General features: G+C 42.9%; 1 protein-coding gene across 8 annotated transcripts in view; it reads left to right on the forward strand.

Moving 5' to 3' along the window:
- The window catches only part of LOC137334273 (acylamino-acid-releasing enzyme-like), a 60,841-nt gene that overhangs the window by 42,540 nt on the left and 2,713 nt on the right, over positions 1-15,588 (forward strand). For 6 of the 8 annotated variants that reach the window (XR_010966121.1, XM_067998928.1, XM_067998930.1 and 3 more), the window contains 6 exons: positions 562-645; positions 2,677-2,757; positions 4,020-4,108; positions 5,478-5,668; positions 12,193-12,295; positions 14,050-14,156. Coding sequence is in view for 6 of the 8 variants with exons in the window: in XM_067998928.1 (XP_067855029.1) it covers positions 562-645; positions 2,677-2,757; positions 4,020-4,108; positions 5,478-5,668; positions 12,193-12,295; positions 14,050-14,156 (655 nt within the window). In the remaining 2 variants the exon portion in view is untranslated. Of the gene's footprint in view, positions 1-561; positions 646-2,676; positions 2,758-4,019; positions 4,109-5,477; positions 5,669-9,562; positions 9,800-11,416; positions 11,633-12,192; positions 12,296-14,049; positions 14,157-15,588 lie in introns of those variants that run through there. The other 2 variants (XR_010966122.1, XM_067998932.1) reach the window with 2 other exon arrangements.

The following is a 15,588-nucleotide window of genomic DNA, read 5'->3' on the forward strand; positions in this document are numbered from 1 at the left end:
ACTGTGGAGGGCATCACTGCCAAGCTTGATCCCATATTCTCCCAACATCCATGCATGCACATAACAGCAGGGGTCACTGGATAGCAAACAGTTAACGCACCACAGACTACGAATTGAATCTGGAACCTTCTAGTCTGTTTGGTTTAATACTACACTGAGTGTGCCTTTACCTGCTCAGCCATCAGGGGTCAGTTGGTGCTCAGGTTTATATTGTCTTTATTATTTCATAATATTCTTTGCCTTGCATGTTGATGAGCTAAAGGAGTAATATCAGTGTTCAAAGGTGCGTGATTTTCTGTCATGCCACCATTTGACTAGAACTTGCTGATCTGGCACAGAAGGGGTTTGCTTGTGCTGGACTGGTTAATGTACACAGTTAGAATTCAGGTCCTAATTAATGTCCCACCATAGCAAAAGGCCCATGATGACTTTTCATATTGCACTCAGTGTCAAATTGCTTTTCATTTAGAGGGAAAGGGAGATGTGGGAACCCAAGGGACCAGGGTCTTGTATATCTGCATTATTTTAACTGTGCTTTGTTCTCTCCTGGTTTTCTGACAGCTGGCCTTCAGTTTGAAGGTATCTTGCTCCTACCTGGTCAGAGGAAAAAGGGTGTCAAACCTCCTCTTGTTGTGAGTCCACATGGTGAGTTAAAGCACACTGCCGCACTTTGCTACAGAAAATGCGCATTTAGGGGAACAGGAGTGAAGTGTTGAACTGTGTCTGCTAACATTTGTTTCTAGATTAATATGGCCTGCTCTTTAGGAGCCAGGGAGAAACTTTGTAGAACTTTCTCTGGTACCTGGAAGGAGCACCCATCTTAGGTTCCATGCTATTTTAAGTTCTACCTCCACTTAAATTATGAACCTGAAGATTAAGTATCTTTTAATTGTGATGAGCAGTACATATCTTATTAATATTTAAATGTTGGGTTGTTTAAACTAGAGGAGAGTTGATGAACCTGCCCATTAGCTGTAAGAAACGTAAAGGGATGTTGTTAGTGAGGATTGACTTAAAAAGCAAGTTTCCTCAATGTATAGAATTTTCCCAAGGTTCACCCCTGCCCAGAGGGGTCTCTTTCACCAATGATGTCCAAGATAGAACCCCTTGCTTGCATTGCCTGTTTGACCCTTGAGATTATTCAGCAGAACCGTACCTATTAAACGAAGAGAACAAAATAATGTAACAATAGAATATAAGGTGCATCTTCTGGATCTTTGAACGTTTGTTGGAATTTAATAAGAAACCCATTTGCAGAGTTGTCAGCATTAGAAAAGCTTGGGTGAGAGATTTGTAGTCTTGAGCTGAGGCATCCACTCATACCAAAGATATAAGCGTGCTAGAGGTGGCAAACTGAATCAGTCAAATGAAACAGTATTAATGTTTTTTTTTCCTTTGTTTCCCTCTTTGTTATCCTTTATTGCTTGCCTTTTCACTTTCATTTTTTTCCATATTACTCTCTCTTCACAGCTATCCTGGTTGTAGGACTTGTAAGTATTTTTCTTGCTTTCCTGCACTGGAGAATGAGAGAAGATAGGGACATCCATTTTGGAGATGCTATCGCAGAGTTTATAGTCATAGTTAAAACTTTCTATTAGAATCATAGGCCTAATAGTTCTAATACTAGACTGTAGCTATCCCGATGAATGCGGAGATATGCCAGATGTTCCTGACATACTTCATTACATATGGAAGGTCACAATCCTTGGGTGGAAAACTGGGGGGTCGCTATTTCCTGCAGGACAATTGTTGGATCTGCCCATTAGCTGAGGATTTAATTAAAAAGAAAGTTTGCTTAATGTACAGAATCTTCACCCGTCCCTCTCCACACATTTCCTATTAATTTTAGTTAAATGCCATTTCACTTAGAAACATCCTTTTAACCATTCACCTTCAGTGCACCCTGGTGACCTTACACCTCTCCGATCTGTGATTTTAACAGTGTGCTCAACTAGGTCATACTTATCACTTTTATCTCCACAAGGCCCCCCCCACACCCTGCTTTCCTTTCCTCATGGTGAATGGCAGTTCCACAGGTATCATTGGCCCTTTTTATACTTTGTGGACATTTGTGAGCCTAGACAATGAGTGCCAGTTGGCCATTCTACCACTAGGGCATCACAGGGTCAATTTTGCCCTCCTGGCAGGAGAAATATTACAGAATTCACTGTGGACTTTATAACTGCCACCATAAGGTACATTTTCTACCATTCACTCATTTTAGTGGAAAAGTAGATATAAATGAATAGAATTTGGCATTGCCTACTTTTTTACATTGTCATTTTTGGCTAAAAATAAGCAATAAAAATATAAGAATGTAAATAGAAAAATATAATAATTGTCCAGCATGCAAACAGGACCCTATGAAATCTTTGCCCTAAGAATTTCTTCTGTAGGGTTTTGACTGGGTTAACTCAATGATGAATTGGCCAGTCATTGATCAGGGCTGAAGAAGTTGTTCACATTTGCATAACATGTTAGCATATCTCAAAGCATTTGACATAATTAATTACTTTTCTGGCGTGCAGTGACTGTCCATATGTAGACAAATTAAAAGGAGAAATGGAAAGGAGCTGCAGGTTCTTACAGATCTGTATCATGTGTCAGAAACCCATGCAGCCATGTCAATGTATATCTTGATGTCATCTCTCATACTCCTTGTGCTTTGTTCCTCAGGGGGACCCAACTCGGTCTTCGTTGCTAGTTGGATGTTGCTGCCTGTTGCTCTTTGTAGGCTGGGATACACAATGCTGCTTGGTTAGTAGCAGAGTTGAGAGTTCTATTTTTGCCAATTTTCTCCCTTACTCTGCTCCTGAAGGCATTGATTCCTTTTTGGGTGCCATGTGTTAGCCAATCTTTCTACACTACCTTACCCAAAAAGCCATTTGATCATGGAGAGCACAATTGAATCCAATCTTGTTCTCATTCGGCAACCACACGAAGAGGTCAGTGAGTAACAGTTAAGTGAGAAACATGGTTCATTTTCCCTTTTCTGCTTTGGGGCACTGAGTACATTGTAGCTGGGGGTTATCTTTGCTCTCCAGGATGATCCTGAAATGGGTGGTTTTGGCAGAGGGGTGTGTGAGGCCTGATGGTGCTTGATATGGTCCAGCCAGATCTGGTGATGGATGGCTAAACCAGTTATTCTCTAGATATGCCTAAGTCTGCTTCCTTGGATGGAAGCAAAGATGGCCATACCGGGGGAGCGACCAGGATGGGCGAGGGTAAAGGTTTTGCTGGGGACAAGGACATCAAACGTGGAGGTGAGGGAATGGTTGAGCGTATCAATAGCTTCAGAAGTATCGTGGTGAATGGAAGGCCAAAGGATTGGTAATTGGGAGTTTGAAAGTGCAGTTGAAAAGACTAGGGAGAGAGATTTGTTCTGGGGATGGATGCAGAAGGAAGTGGGGTTGGAAGAGGGATGGGGGGTGTTGTAGTTGGTAAGGGAAACAAGGAAGTGATTGGAGATGGTCTTGCCCCTGATCGAGACCATGGAAGTAGAGAGGCCGCGGGAGATGGCACGGTCGAGGAGGTGACCCTGAATTTATATGGAGGACAGGAGGAGGGCAATGAATTGGGAGGAAAAGATAAGGTGAACTGTAATGAGCATTGAAATCACCAAAGATGAGAAGTTGCTCAGTGCAAAGGCTAATGGAGGAAAGGAGGGAGAATATTAGGGGGGGTGGGAGTGGTAGATTACATTAGGGGGCAATAGGTTGGATAGCTCTGTTTTAAGTAACTTAGGAGTGTTCTGTGCAGTTGCCCAGCGCCGACGTCCCTCTCGTCTTAATGAGCACAAACTCATAACTTTGTCCAATTATTTCTCACTTCAATTATCACTACTATTGTGGCCAATCCTTATTAAAAGTAATTCTGAAGGACTATCCAGCCCAGGGAAGTAAATCATTGGCCTGGCCTTATTGTGAAACCCTTGTAAAATCTGAAATCATTAGTCCAGCATCATTCTACTGTGCCATCATGAAGCCTGATTCTGATGGGATTATTTATGTATCTTGCAGTGAACTACAGAGGATCTAGTGGCTTTGGACAAGACAGTATTCGCTCACTGCCTGGTAACATAGGAAGCCAAGATGTGAAAGATGTACAGGTAACGAGCTATTTAAACAGCTTATACATGAATAGATAACACAGAATAATCTATGGAAGAGTTGCAGCTGCAGCCAACAGTAATCGTGTTTGCTTTAAGAATAGTGGGCCAATGATAAATTGCCACGCAGAAGTACTGGAGAATGTTCCTTGGAATTCCATTTGTGCTACTTCTGTGCCGCATTAAATTTACATTCACCCGTTCCTGCCTACTCCATAGCGGTGCAAACTAGAAATCGTTCACTTATAAAGGGGAACATCAAAGCATGGCATTATATTACCATGCTATTGTTGTAGATCAAAGTGATTCTTGGAGGTCCCAGGTTTGATCCCTGGTTTGTGCTTAGTTTGCTGATCTCAGCTGGTACATCAGTGGGAGTGCTACAAGTGGGCCCTAGTGTCCTGGTTGAGAGTTCCCAGTCCCGGCCACTATGCAGTGACTGTGCTGGAAATGCGATGTGTCTCTGTATATCTGTGTCTGTGCAAATACCAAATGAGGACAAGATTGGTCTTGGCTGTGACAGCCCAACAGCTAATCACTCACTGTTCAGGCTCACTCACTCGCCTCCTAGATGTGCCTCGTTATAACTCCTGTTGGTTCATGGAGTTTATCCAGTGAGTATGTGATCCATTCAGACCAGGATGATCCCTGTTTGTGCTAGGCTGTGATAGGGGTGGTACAATTGGCTTCAGCACCCTGGGCAAATAGGCCAGGATTGCCATGTCTGGTTTGGCCACTGTCCAGTGACCTCTGCTGGAAGTATGTTTGGTGAATATCAGGTGAGCACATGTCAGACTTGCAGCGCTCTTCATGAGTGAGTCACCTACCGACACTCACTGACAAGGCCTAAGTATGAATAATGGCCACTTAAGTGAGCACGGGAGGACACCTGGTGCCCACAGAATGATAACCCAGCAAGGCTTCAACTCCTTTCAGAAAGGAGGATTGGGGGTGGGGGTATGGAGAGCAGCTGTGAAAATCTACCATATTTAATTCATTTCAGTGAGACACATTACAGGTGTTAAGCGTTTTCCTTATGATGTTTTTCATTTTTCAATTCTTGTCATACCATAAAGTTCATAGTGAAGCATTAGAGCTGGGTGCATTGAAAAGTGCCAAATCAATGTATGTACATACTGGGGACATAGAGGAGTGTTGGGACCTGCACTGGTTGAGGAATTGGCATGAGGCTTCTTGATGCTGGCTTCGGTCACAGCCTGCTTGCACGAGCATAAAGAGCATGGTCATTCACGAGGCAACCGAAGTCTTGGTTTATCGGGGGCAAAATAGTGAGGGGCTAGTGAGTGATTTCCCCTAGCCTAGTGTCTGTTTTGTACTGCTGTTCAAAAAGCTTCACTCTTGTTTTCAGTGTGCTGTCGGAAGTGTGCTAAAGGAAGGGGGTGTGGATTCTGAGAAGGTGCTGCTGATTGGTGGCTCACACGGAGGCTTTATTGGCTGTCACCTGATTGGCCAATATCCTGGTTTCTACAAGGCCTTTGCCACAAGGAATCCTGTCATTAATCTGGCTTCCAAGCTGGGGACAACAGATATTCCCGACCAGTGAGTGCAGACTTTCCTTCCTGGATTCAGTATGCTTTTAAATAATACTTTACTTTTATATTTTGTTTCCAAGGGTATGCAGGGATATATATCTGTTAATAGCACATCCATCGGTAGATTCCTGCTCTGGTGGCAAATGAGATTCTGGTGCCTCACTGGGTGATATGCTGTCTTTTCACCTCTGGGACCTGGATTTTATTCCAGCCCAATGTGGTGTGGTGAAAGTCTCTTCACTCTGTCGGTTCCAAGGGCCCTCCTCTGTGAAATGAGCTTGGACACGTTACAACTCAGTTTGAATAGTTGTGGGCCGACAACATAAAATTGCACTTAACATTGCACTAAATTGGCAATCTGACTCCACAAGACCATAAGGGTGGCTGTTGTGGGAAATGCAGATGTCATACTGTTGCAGTCAGGAGTGCTATTCTCATTTTCAAGCTAAGGCACATTATTGGGGCAGTGCAGAGGGAGCTGGCTGCTCTTGACCTGACCTAGAACTCCCTAATGTTAACACCAGGTGCCTGAAATGGAAAAATCCCTAACTTTAACTTTAAAGAGCACAAAAATATATCCTGTTTTTGTTATTGTAATATTTATAGCTATACCACGGACTGCATGTGTTTTTAAAAAAAAGCCATGATCTGATTGAATGGCGGAACAGGCTCGAGGGGCTAAATCGCCTACTCCTATTCCTATGCATTGTTCAAACCATAAGGTACGATTTTCAGTGAAGTATTTTCAGAATGCATTGTATTCTTTGAAGTTATGATGCCACCATGTATTGCATCACCTTCATCTAGGGTATGTCTGGGTGTTTAAATGTTTTGCAGCCCTTTGAGCATATCATCAATTTCTGTTCATATCTATACCCATCCAATCACAGCATGTCCATGCACCAAGGGAAAAACACAAAATAATGAAGAAAATTCTACCTTCAAATAGACATTAATGCACTTGTGGGTGCCTAATGAAGAGTGATGAAGATGATTCTGGAACTTGCGGTTCTAATTTGCGGGAAAGGTTTGCACAGCTGAACTTTTCATCAAGAAAACTGGGCAAGGGGAGACATGATGCAGGTCATTAAAATGCTAAGGGGCATGGGTGATGTAGATGTAAGCAGGGCATTTGATTTGGACTGGGTGCACAAACTTCAAGTGAGCCTGGAATTCAGAAGAAACTTGTTCATGCCCAAACTCCTGCCCCTCCCCACGTGCGTGCACATTCGCACAAGGAACATTCTCCTAGTGAAAGCAGTTGAGGTTGAAATTTAATAACCTGTTCAAAAATGAACTGAATACGTATCTTGTTGGGAAAGTCTTGGGTATAGCAGAGATGATAAAATACTACATTCGACATGATGTTCTTCTGGGAAGAGGGCAAGGATGTTGATAGTGGAAGGCAGAAGGCTGGGATTGAGTAATGGAGATGAGGATGGATGAATGTTACGGAGTTTTGTTTTATTGCGTTGTTACATTACATTGAGTTCACAGCAGAGAAACAGGCCATTCGGCCCTATTGGTCTATGCCGGCCTTTATGCTCCACATGAGCCTCCTCCCTCCCTACTTCATCTACCCCTATCAGCATATCCTTCTATTCCTTTCCCTTTCGTGTATTTGTCTAGCTTCCACTTAAATACATCTATGCTATTTGCCTCAACTACTCCTTGTGGTAGTGAGTTCCACATTTTTACCGCTCTTTGGGTAAAGAAGTTTCTCCTGAATTCCCTATTGGATTTATTAGTGACTATATTATATTGATGACCTCTACTTTTGGACTCCCCCCACAAGGGAAACATTATCTCTGTTTACCCTATCAAACCCTTTCATAATCTTAAAGACCTATATCAGGTCACCCCTCAGCCTTCTCTTCTAGAGAAAAGAGCTCCAGCCTGTTTAGTCTTTCCTGATAAAGATATCCTCTCAATTCTGATATCATCCTTGTGAATCTTCTCCAATACCTCTATCCTTTTTATAATATGGAGACCAGAACTGTGCACAGTACTCCAAGTGTGATCTAACCAAGCTGTATACAAGTTTAACATAACTTTTTTGCTTTTCAATTCTATCCCTCCGGAAATGAACCCCAGTGCTTGGTTTGCCTTTTTCATGGCCTTATTAACCTGCATTGCTACTTTTAGTGATTTGTGTATCTGTACCCCGAGATCCCTTTGCTCCTCTATCCCATTTAGACTCTTATTATCCAAACAATATGTGGCCTCCTTATTCTTCCTACCAAAATGTACCACCTCACATTTTTCTATATTGAAATTCATTTGCCAATTACACACCCGTTCTGCAAGTTTATTAATGTCGTCTTGCATTTTAACACATTGTTCCTTTTGTACTAACTACACCCCCAATTTGGTGTCATCCGCAAATTTTGAAATTGTACTTCTGATTCCCGAGTCCAAATCATTGATCTAAATTGTGAACAACAGTGGTCCCAGCACCAATCCCTGTGGAACACCACTTCTCACCTTCTTGCCAGCCTGAGTAGCTACCCTGAGCTCCTACTCACTGTGTTCTGTTTTGTAGCCAGATTGCTATCCATTCTGCCACCTCTCCCCTGACTCCACATGCTTGGACCTTAGTCATGAATCTACAATGCGATACTTTATTGAAGGCCTTTTGAAAATCCAATTATGTTACATCTGCATTTCCCTTGTCTACTCTTTCTGTACTTGGTCAAAGAATTCAATAAGGTTGGTCAAGCACGATCTTCCCTTCTGAAATCCGTGCTGACTCTTTATTATATTTTAGTTTTCTAGATGTTTTCTATTACACCCTTGAGTAAAGATTCCATTATCTTTCCTACCACTGACATTAAGCTAACTGGCCTATAGTTTTCTGGACATGTTCTATCTCCCTTTTTAAATATAGGAATAACATTAGCTGTCTGCCAGGCCTCTGGCACTATTCCCTTCTCTAATGATTTTTATATATATGTACTAGTGCCTCTGCTATCTCTTCCCTAACTTCTTTTAATATGCGCAGATGCAATCCATCTGGAACAGGGGTTTTATCCTCTAAGTTTGATTAGTTTATCAATTATCTATGCTCTTTCTATCTTAAATGTCTTTACACCCTTTTTGTTCTTCTCTTCTAATGTCAAAACCTCCTTGTTAGTTTCCCTGGTAAATACTGGGGCAAAGTAACTATTCAATATTTCTGCCATTTCGCTGTCATTACCTGTGAGTTTATCTTGTGCATCCCTTAGTGGCCCTATCCCTATACTTATTTTTCTTTTTGTTATTTTGTGCCTGTAGATTACTTTACTATTTCTTTTCCCAGTCAGGATAGTGTGTGACTTGGAGGGGAACATGCAGGTGGTGATGTTCCCATGCACCTGCTGCCCTTGTCCTTCCAGATGGTAGAGGTCACGGATTTAGGAGGTGCTGTCAAAGAAGCCTTGGCGAGTTGCTGCAGTGCATCTTGTAGATGGTACACACTGTAGCCACGGTGCGCCAATGGTGAAGGGAGTGAATGTTTAGGGTGGTAGATGGGGTGCCAATCAAGCAGGCTGCTTTGTCCTGGTTGGTGTCGACCTTCTTGAGTGTTGTCGGAGCTGCAAGTGGAGAGTATTCCATCACGCTCCTGACTTGTGCCTTTGTAGATGGTGAAAAAGCTTTGGGGAGTCAGGAGGTGAATCACTTGCCGCAGAATACCCAGCCTCTGACCTGCTCTTGTAGCCACAGTATTTATGTCGCTGGTCCAGTTAAGTTTCTGGTCAATGGTGACCCCCAGGATGTTGATGGTGGGGGATTTGGTGATGTTAATGCCGTTGACTGTCAAGGGGAAGTGGTTAGACTCTCTTGTTGGAGATGGTCATGCCTGGTACTTGTTTGACGCAAATGTTACTTGCTACTTATCAGCCCAAGCCTGTATTTTGTTCAGGTCTTGCTGCATGCGGGCATGGACTGCTTCATTATCTGAGGCGTTGCGAATGGAACTGAACACCGTGCAATCATCAGAAAACATCCCCACTTCTGACCTTACAATGGAGGGAAGGTCATTGATGAAGCAGCTGAAGATGGTTGGGCCTAGGACACTGCCCTGAAGAACTCCTGCAGCAATGTCCTGGGGCTGAAATGATTGGCCTCCAACAACCACTACCATCTTCCTTTGTGTTAGGTATGACTCCAGCCACTGGAGAGTTTTCCCCCTGATTCCCATTGACTTCAATTTTACTAAGGCTCCTTGATGCCACACTCAGTCAAATGCTGCCTTGATGTCAAGGGCAGTCACTCTCACCTCACCTCTGGAATTCAGCTCTTTTTGTCCATGTTTGGACCAAGGCTGTAATGAGGTCTGGAGCTGAGTGGTCCTGGTGGACCCCAAACTGAGCATCGGTGAGCAGGTTATTGGTGAGTAAGTGCTGCTTATAGCACTGTTGACGACACCTTCCATCACTTTGCTGATGACTGATGGGGTGGTAATTGGCCGGATTGGATTTGTCCTGCTTTTTGAGGACAGGACATACCTGGGCAATTTTCCACTTTGTTGGGTAGATGCCAATGTTGTAGCTGTACTGGAACAGCTTGGCTAGAGGTGCGGCACAAGTCTTCAGCACTGCAGCTCGGATGTTGTCGGGGCCCATAGCCTTTGCTGTATCCAGTGCACTCAACCGTTTCTTGATGTCATGTCTGTTGTCTATCATTATGTAGTCTCTGATTAGTAGAGCTCCTCCACCCTCCCCCTCTTTCCTTCCCTATCCTTTCTAAATACGTTATATCCTGCAATATTTAACTGCCAGTTCTGTTCTTTATATAGCCGTGTTTCAGTTATCCTTACTACATCTGGCTCCTCGCTACGAGCTATTGCCACTGGTTCCCCCTGTTATCTTTCGGGATGCTGTGCACATTGCTGTACAAGCAATTTAATTTGTTTTTCATATTTGTTCCTCTCATATTATTGTCATTTTATATTCATGTTCTATAATTGTACTTGTTCCCTGACCATTTGTGACTCTTCTTCCTTACCTTGGTCTGACCTTTACTCTCATCTCCTATTTCTTTTATCTTCAGACTTGTGTTATTTTCACCAGATCCCTCCCCCCATCTTACTGGTTTAAAGTTCTATCGATAGCCCTATTTATCTTTTCCACTAGGACACTGGTCCAACTCCAGTTCAGGTGGAGCCCGTGCCAGTGGTACAGCTCCTTCCTGTCCCAGTGCTGGTGCCAGTGCCCCATGAAATGGAACCCTCCTTCCCATACCACACTTTCAGCCATGCATTTATCTTCCAGATCTATCTATCCCTATGCCAATTAGTACGTGGCTCGGATAGTAATCCTGAGATTACCACCCTTGAGGTTCTGTTTTTTAATTTAGTTCCTAACTTCTGATATTCCCTCAGCAGGACCTCCTCCCGTTTCTTTCCTATGTCATTGGTCCCAACATGGACCATGGGAACTGGATCCTCCCCTTCCCTTTCCAAGTTCCTCTCCAGTTGCTCCAAGATATCCTTTACCCTTGCATCAGGTAGGCAACACACTGCTCTGGACTCTCGTTTGTGACTGCAGAGGACACTATCTATCCCCCTAATTATTGAATCGCCTGTGACTACAACTTTTCTATTCAGCTCCTTTTCCCCCCTCCCTTATGTATTGGAGTGTCTCGAACTCGAACTCCAGCTCAAGGACTCTGAGCTGGAGTGTCTCAATTTGCAGGGTTCTTCTATGAATGACTTTTATCATGGTATGTTTGGAGACCAACCACTCTAAGTTTACTTAGTTTTGTTTCTTTAAAGCCTTTTGTACCTTCAAAATCTTCAAGTGAGACCAAAAATTGCCACATAAAACCTCTGTTTGACCTCCAAGCTGGTCACTCCAACTGACAGCAATGATACAGAGCAGACACACCACAAAGGAAGACCCAAGCTCTACACACCTAAGCACAGCTGCTGCTTTGCAATAGTTGGATGTAGGACTCCATGGAAGGGGTCCGTAATTATAACTTTAATTTTCTTGGGGTAAGTCTGTTCCGTCTTTAGCAATTGCACCAACTCCACTCTTTTTAGTTGAGTGCGTTTCTATTCTGTTTTTGTAAATGCAAGTGTGAGGTGCCATCTTCTAATATTGTTTTTTTTTAAAAAAAAAGACTGGTTTAATTTGCCCTAAACAATATATTTGTGTCCATTCAATTGCTTTGGGAATTGAGTCTTGGCTATGTTAAGAGCCCCTATGCTGGCAGCACAATGGTACTGTGCACTGCAACAGTGATGCTCTATGCCATAGAGTGGGAAGATTATCAACTTAGTTCCCAATCTGAACCATGTTGGGTTAGGAAGGTGCTTGTCTCACTCAAGGAAGGAGAGCAAATTGGATGGAGATGTTCTGTCTGGCTAGCATCTGATATCTCTGGGGCAAAGAGGACGTTAGAGGTTTAGGCTAATAGGCATATAATCTGAGCAATAGAGACATGAGTTCAGGCCTATTTTGGCTTAAAATACATGGGATAATATAGAGCAAAAAAAAATGAAATTCCAATTAAAGTTTAATGTTTTTGCTGTGCTTTCCCCAACAGTACCATGGTGCAAGCTGGCTTTGATTTTGCCCCAGACCAGTTGCCCACACCCTCTGTGCTGACAGAAATGCTGAGCAAATCACCCATCACTTATGTTTCTCAGGTAAGAAGTGTAATATGTGCTCCAACTCAAACAAGAGCCTCTTCCACAGAGTTTGGGTGCAAGACCCATCTTAACTGAGGACAGCTTGCATTGTAATCAGAGGGTAGGGTTTCCTTCTTAGTGACATAATGATGCAGTATATTGTGCACAGCCTCCTTGTGGTCTAGAGTCATAGTTGTGGCTACATCCCAAAACACCCCACTTCTTAATATGTTGAGATACTGATCACAAATGGGCCATCCAGGCTACATCCAAAAAACACCCAGACAGACAGAAGGCGTGTCCCGAGGGAGAAAAGAGAGTGCAAGACACTCATGTCAGTCGTTCACATCTACAGGGGGAGCAACATTAACAGGTCCCTGCAAGCAAGCGGCTCGTATGTATGAGCTGACGGAATAGAAAATCTCAATAGTGCTAAAGCAGAGAATGGAAAAACATAACTTCATCACTAAACTGGAAGGAGGTTATTTTCTAAAATAACCTAAATTTTGCCTCAAGGAGAAAATGATGTGGTACAGATGTTGTCAGCTTTAAATGTGTCATTAGGGGACAATCTAATTGAGGTGTTTAAGATGATTATAGGATTTGATACGGTAGATAGAGAGAAACTATTTCCTCTGGTGGGGGAGCCTAGAACAAGGGGACATTATCCTTAAAATTAAAGGTAGGCCATTCTGGGATGATGTCAGGAAGCACTTCATCTTACAAAGGTGAGTGGAAATCTGGAACTCTCTCCCTCAAAAAGCTGTTGATACTGGGTGTCAATTGAAAATTTCAAAACTGAGATTGATGGATTTTTATTAGGCAAGGCAATTAAGGGCTACAGGACCAGGCAGGTAAATGGAGTTAAGCTACAGATCAGCCATGATCTAATTGAATGGCGTGGAGATGCCGGTGATGGACTGGGGTTGACAATTGTAAACAATTTTACAACACCAAGTTATAGTCCAGCAATTTTATTTTAAATTCACAAGCTTTCGGAGACTTCCTCCTTCCTCAGGTAAATTGCTGGACTATAACTTGGTGTTGTAAAATTGTTTATAATTGAATGGCGGAAGAGGCTCATGGGGCTCTGCTCCTATTTCTTATGTTCTTATTAGAGATGGTACCTATTTGTCCCTTCGTATATACAGACTAATGGAGGATTTGTGGCATGCAGTAGGAGATTGATTTGGGGTCATTACGTGTGTGAATGATGCAGCATAGCCCACACATAGAAGCCCAGTGATTAGAAACCTTCACTAACCAACTTCTCCCTCAGTCTTGAAACCACAGTCTATCAGTTACTATTTATACTGAGTGACAGACATTCATTAAAATATTACTGGCTCTTTTCAGTCAAGCCATTTTTGGCCATGATATACCTAGAAGTAGGATCGAGTTCGATTGATTTTCTACACAGTTTTTCCTGAAGCAACCTTATGCATGCATTCGACTGAACAGGAAAATGTGCAACATGGAATGTGCAGCCAATTGCTGCAATACCAACTCAAACCACCTCATCCACTGAAATAAAATCACATTTTTACCCTGAGTCACCACCATCAGTGCATATCTACAATTGAGGGCTTTTTTTTTTAACGGTGAGGAGACAGGCGTGGGGGATGAAGGGGAAGTCATTAAGCTTGGTAACATTTTCAGTTTGAGCAAAAATAACGTCAAAGGGTATTTAATTCCTAGGAGTTGGCTTTCAATCTTATTAAATGTGGTGTGCTCTCTCTCTTCGGGGCTTGCAAATGTATTTGTTTTCTCAGGTGAGAACACCAGTTTTGATCATGTTGGGTGAAAGAGACAAACGGGTTCACCCAACGCAAGGTCTTGAGCTCTACCGTGCACTGAAAGCCAGAGGTGTTCCTGTACGGTAAGTTTCATGTAAGCAAGATGAGCAGTGGAACCGCTGACAAGAATTATAGTGTGCAGTAATGGACTCTCCCGCACATTAAACCTGCAGCTGTGGATTTTTTGCCCAGCTATTAAACCCATAGCCATAAATCCTTTGCCCATACATTAAGCCAAAGGCTATGAATGCTACGCCCAGCTATTAAACCCATAGCTATGAATGCTACGCCCAGCTGTTAAACCCATAGCTATGAATGCTACGCCCAACTATTAAACCCATAGCTGTGAATGCTTTGCACATGTTAAAGCCAAAGCCAAGGACTCTTTATCTATGCATTCAGCCTTTATGCCTGAGCTGTGTTCGCAATGCGGTGATTAATGCGTTTCAGTGTGATGTAGACAAGAGGATGCCACATGCTTACCAGTCCGATAGAAGAAATATTTCATAATGAATGATCTTGTGACAAGCGATTCAACCAATGATTCCTCTATTAAATCTCAACTGTTATTTATGTTGTGTATGTTTTTAAACATCTCTGCACATTCCACTGAAGTTTTATCAAGGGAAATAGAAGGGCTTATTTTAAACAGGGCAGAAGTCTCCATTTGTAAGCTGTGCTTTATAGTTCAGCTTTGCACATGTCATGACTCAGTGGTCCTGCCAGCTGTTGGGTGGGGGGGTGGGGGGGGTAAAATTCAACTTCAGCAGGAGGACAAAAATGGGCAGTAGCAGATTGGTTGCCTGATATATATCCCGCCCAACTGTCCTTTTTATTGAAGCCAACGGAAAGGGAAATCAGACCAGGCGCATAACAGCCAATTGATCCGCTACCGCCCGTTTTGCACCCCTGCTGAAGTTGAATTTTAACCCCATCATGTCAGGCTGAGGCAGCCCTGTGTAGCAAATTTCATTTCATTTTAAATTCCTCTGATTTTAAGCGATTTTTCTCCCTCGCTTTAGATCTTCAATTGCCTAATATTATTACCCAACCAAGGGCCAGGTCAAGTGACTTAATTTGTAGATTTTGGTCATGTTACTTTCGGCAGCCTCGGCCAAAGCTATTCCTAATTCAGCTACTAGGGACTGTGTGAAAGTGGCATTGGCGATTCACCCATGCATTTGTTTCTTCCTCCCGCTTGGGAAATCTCTTATCTCTAGTTGGTTGAGATTGTGAACTCACGGGGGTAATCATTGGATGAGAGCCTGTGTCCTCTCAACTTACAGTAGAGCACACTGATTCACTGAGCAGTGAGAAGAGGTGTTTCTCTGTATTGTTACTCAAGATCAGTAATAGTTTGAGTGGCTTTATCACTGTGTGGTGGGGACCAAAAGTAACAATAGGGGTTGAGGAAGGCTACATGAGGTGGATGCATTTTTAAGGTTGGAATTATTGATAGCCCAGCAGCCTCAGACTTAAAACCGTGTAAGTTTTTTGTGCCCATCTAATTTTTGA

The sequence above is a fragment of the Heptranchias perlo genome, chromosome 17 (assembly GCF_035084215.1).
Source record: "Heptranchias perlo isolate sHepPer1 chromosome 17, sHepPer1.hap1, whole genome shotgun sequence".
NCBI classification, from domain to species: domain Eukaryota; kingdom Metazoa; phylum Chordata; class Chondrichthyes; order Hexanchiformes; family Hexanchidae; genus Heptranchias; species Heptranchias perlo.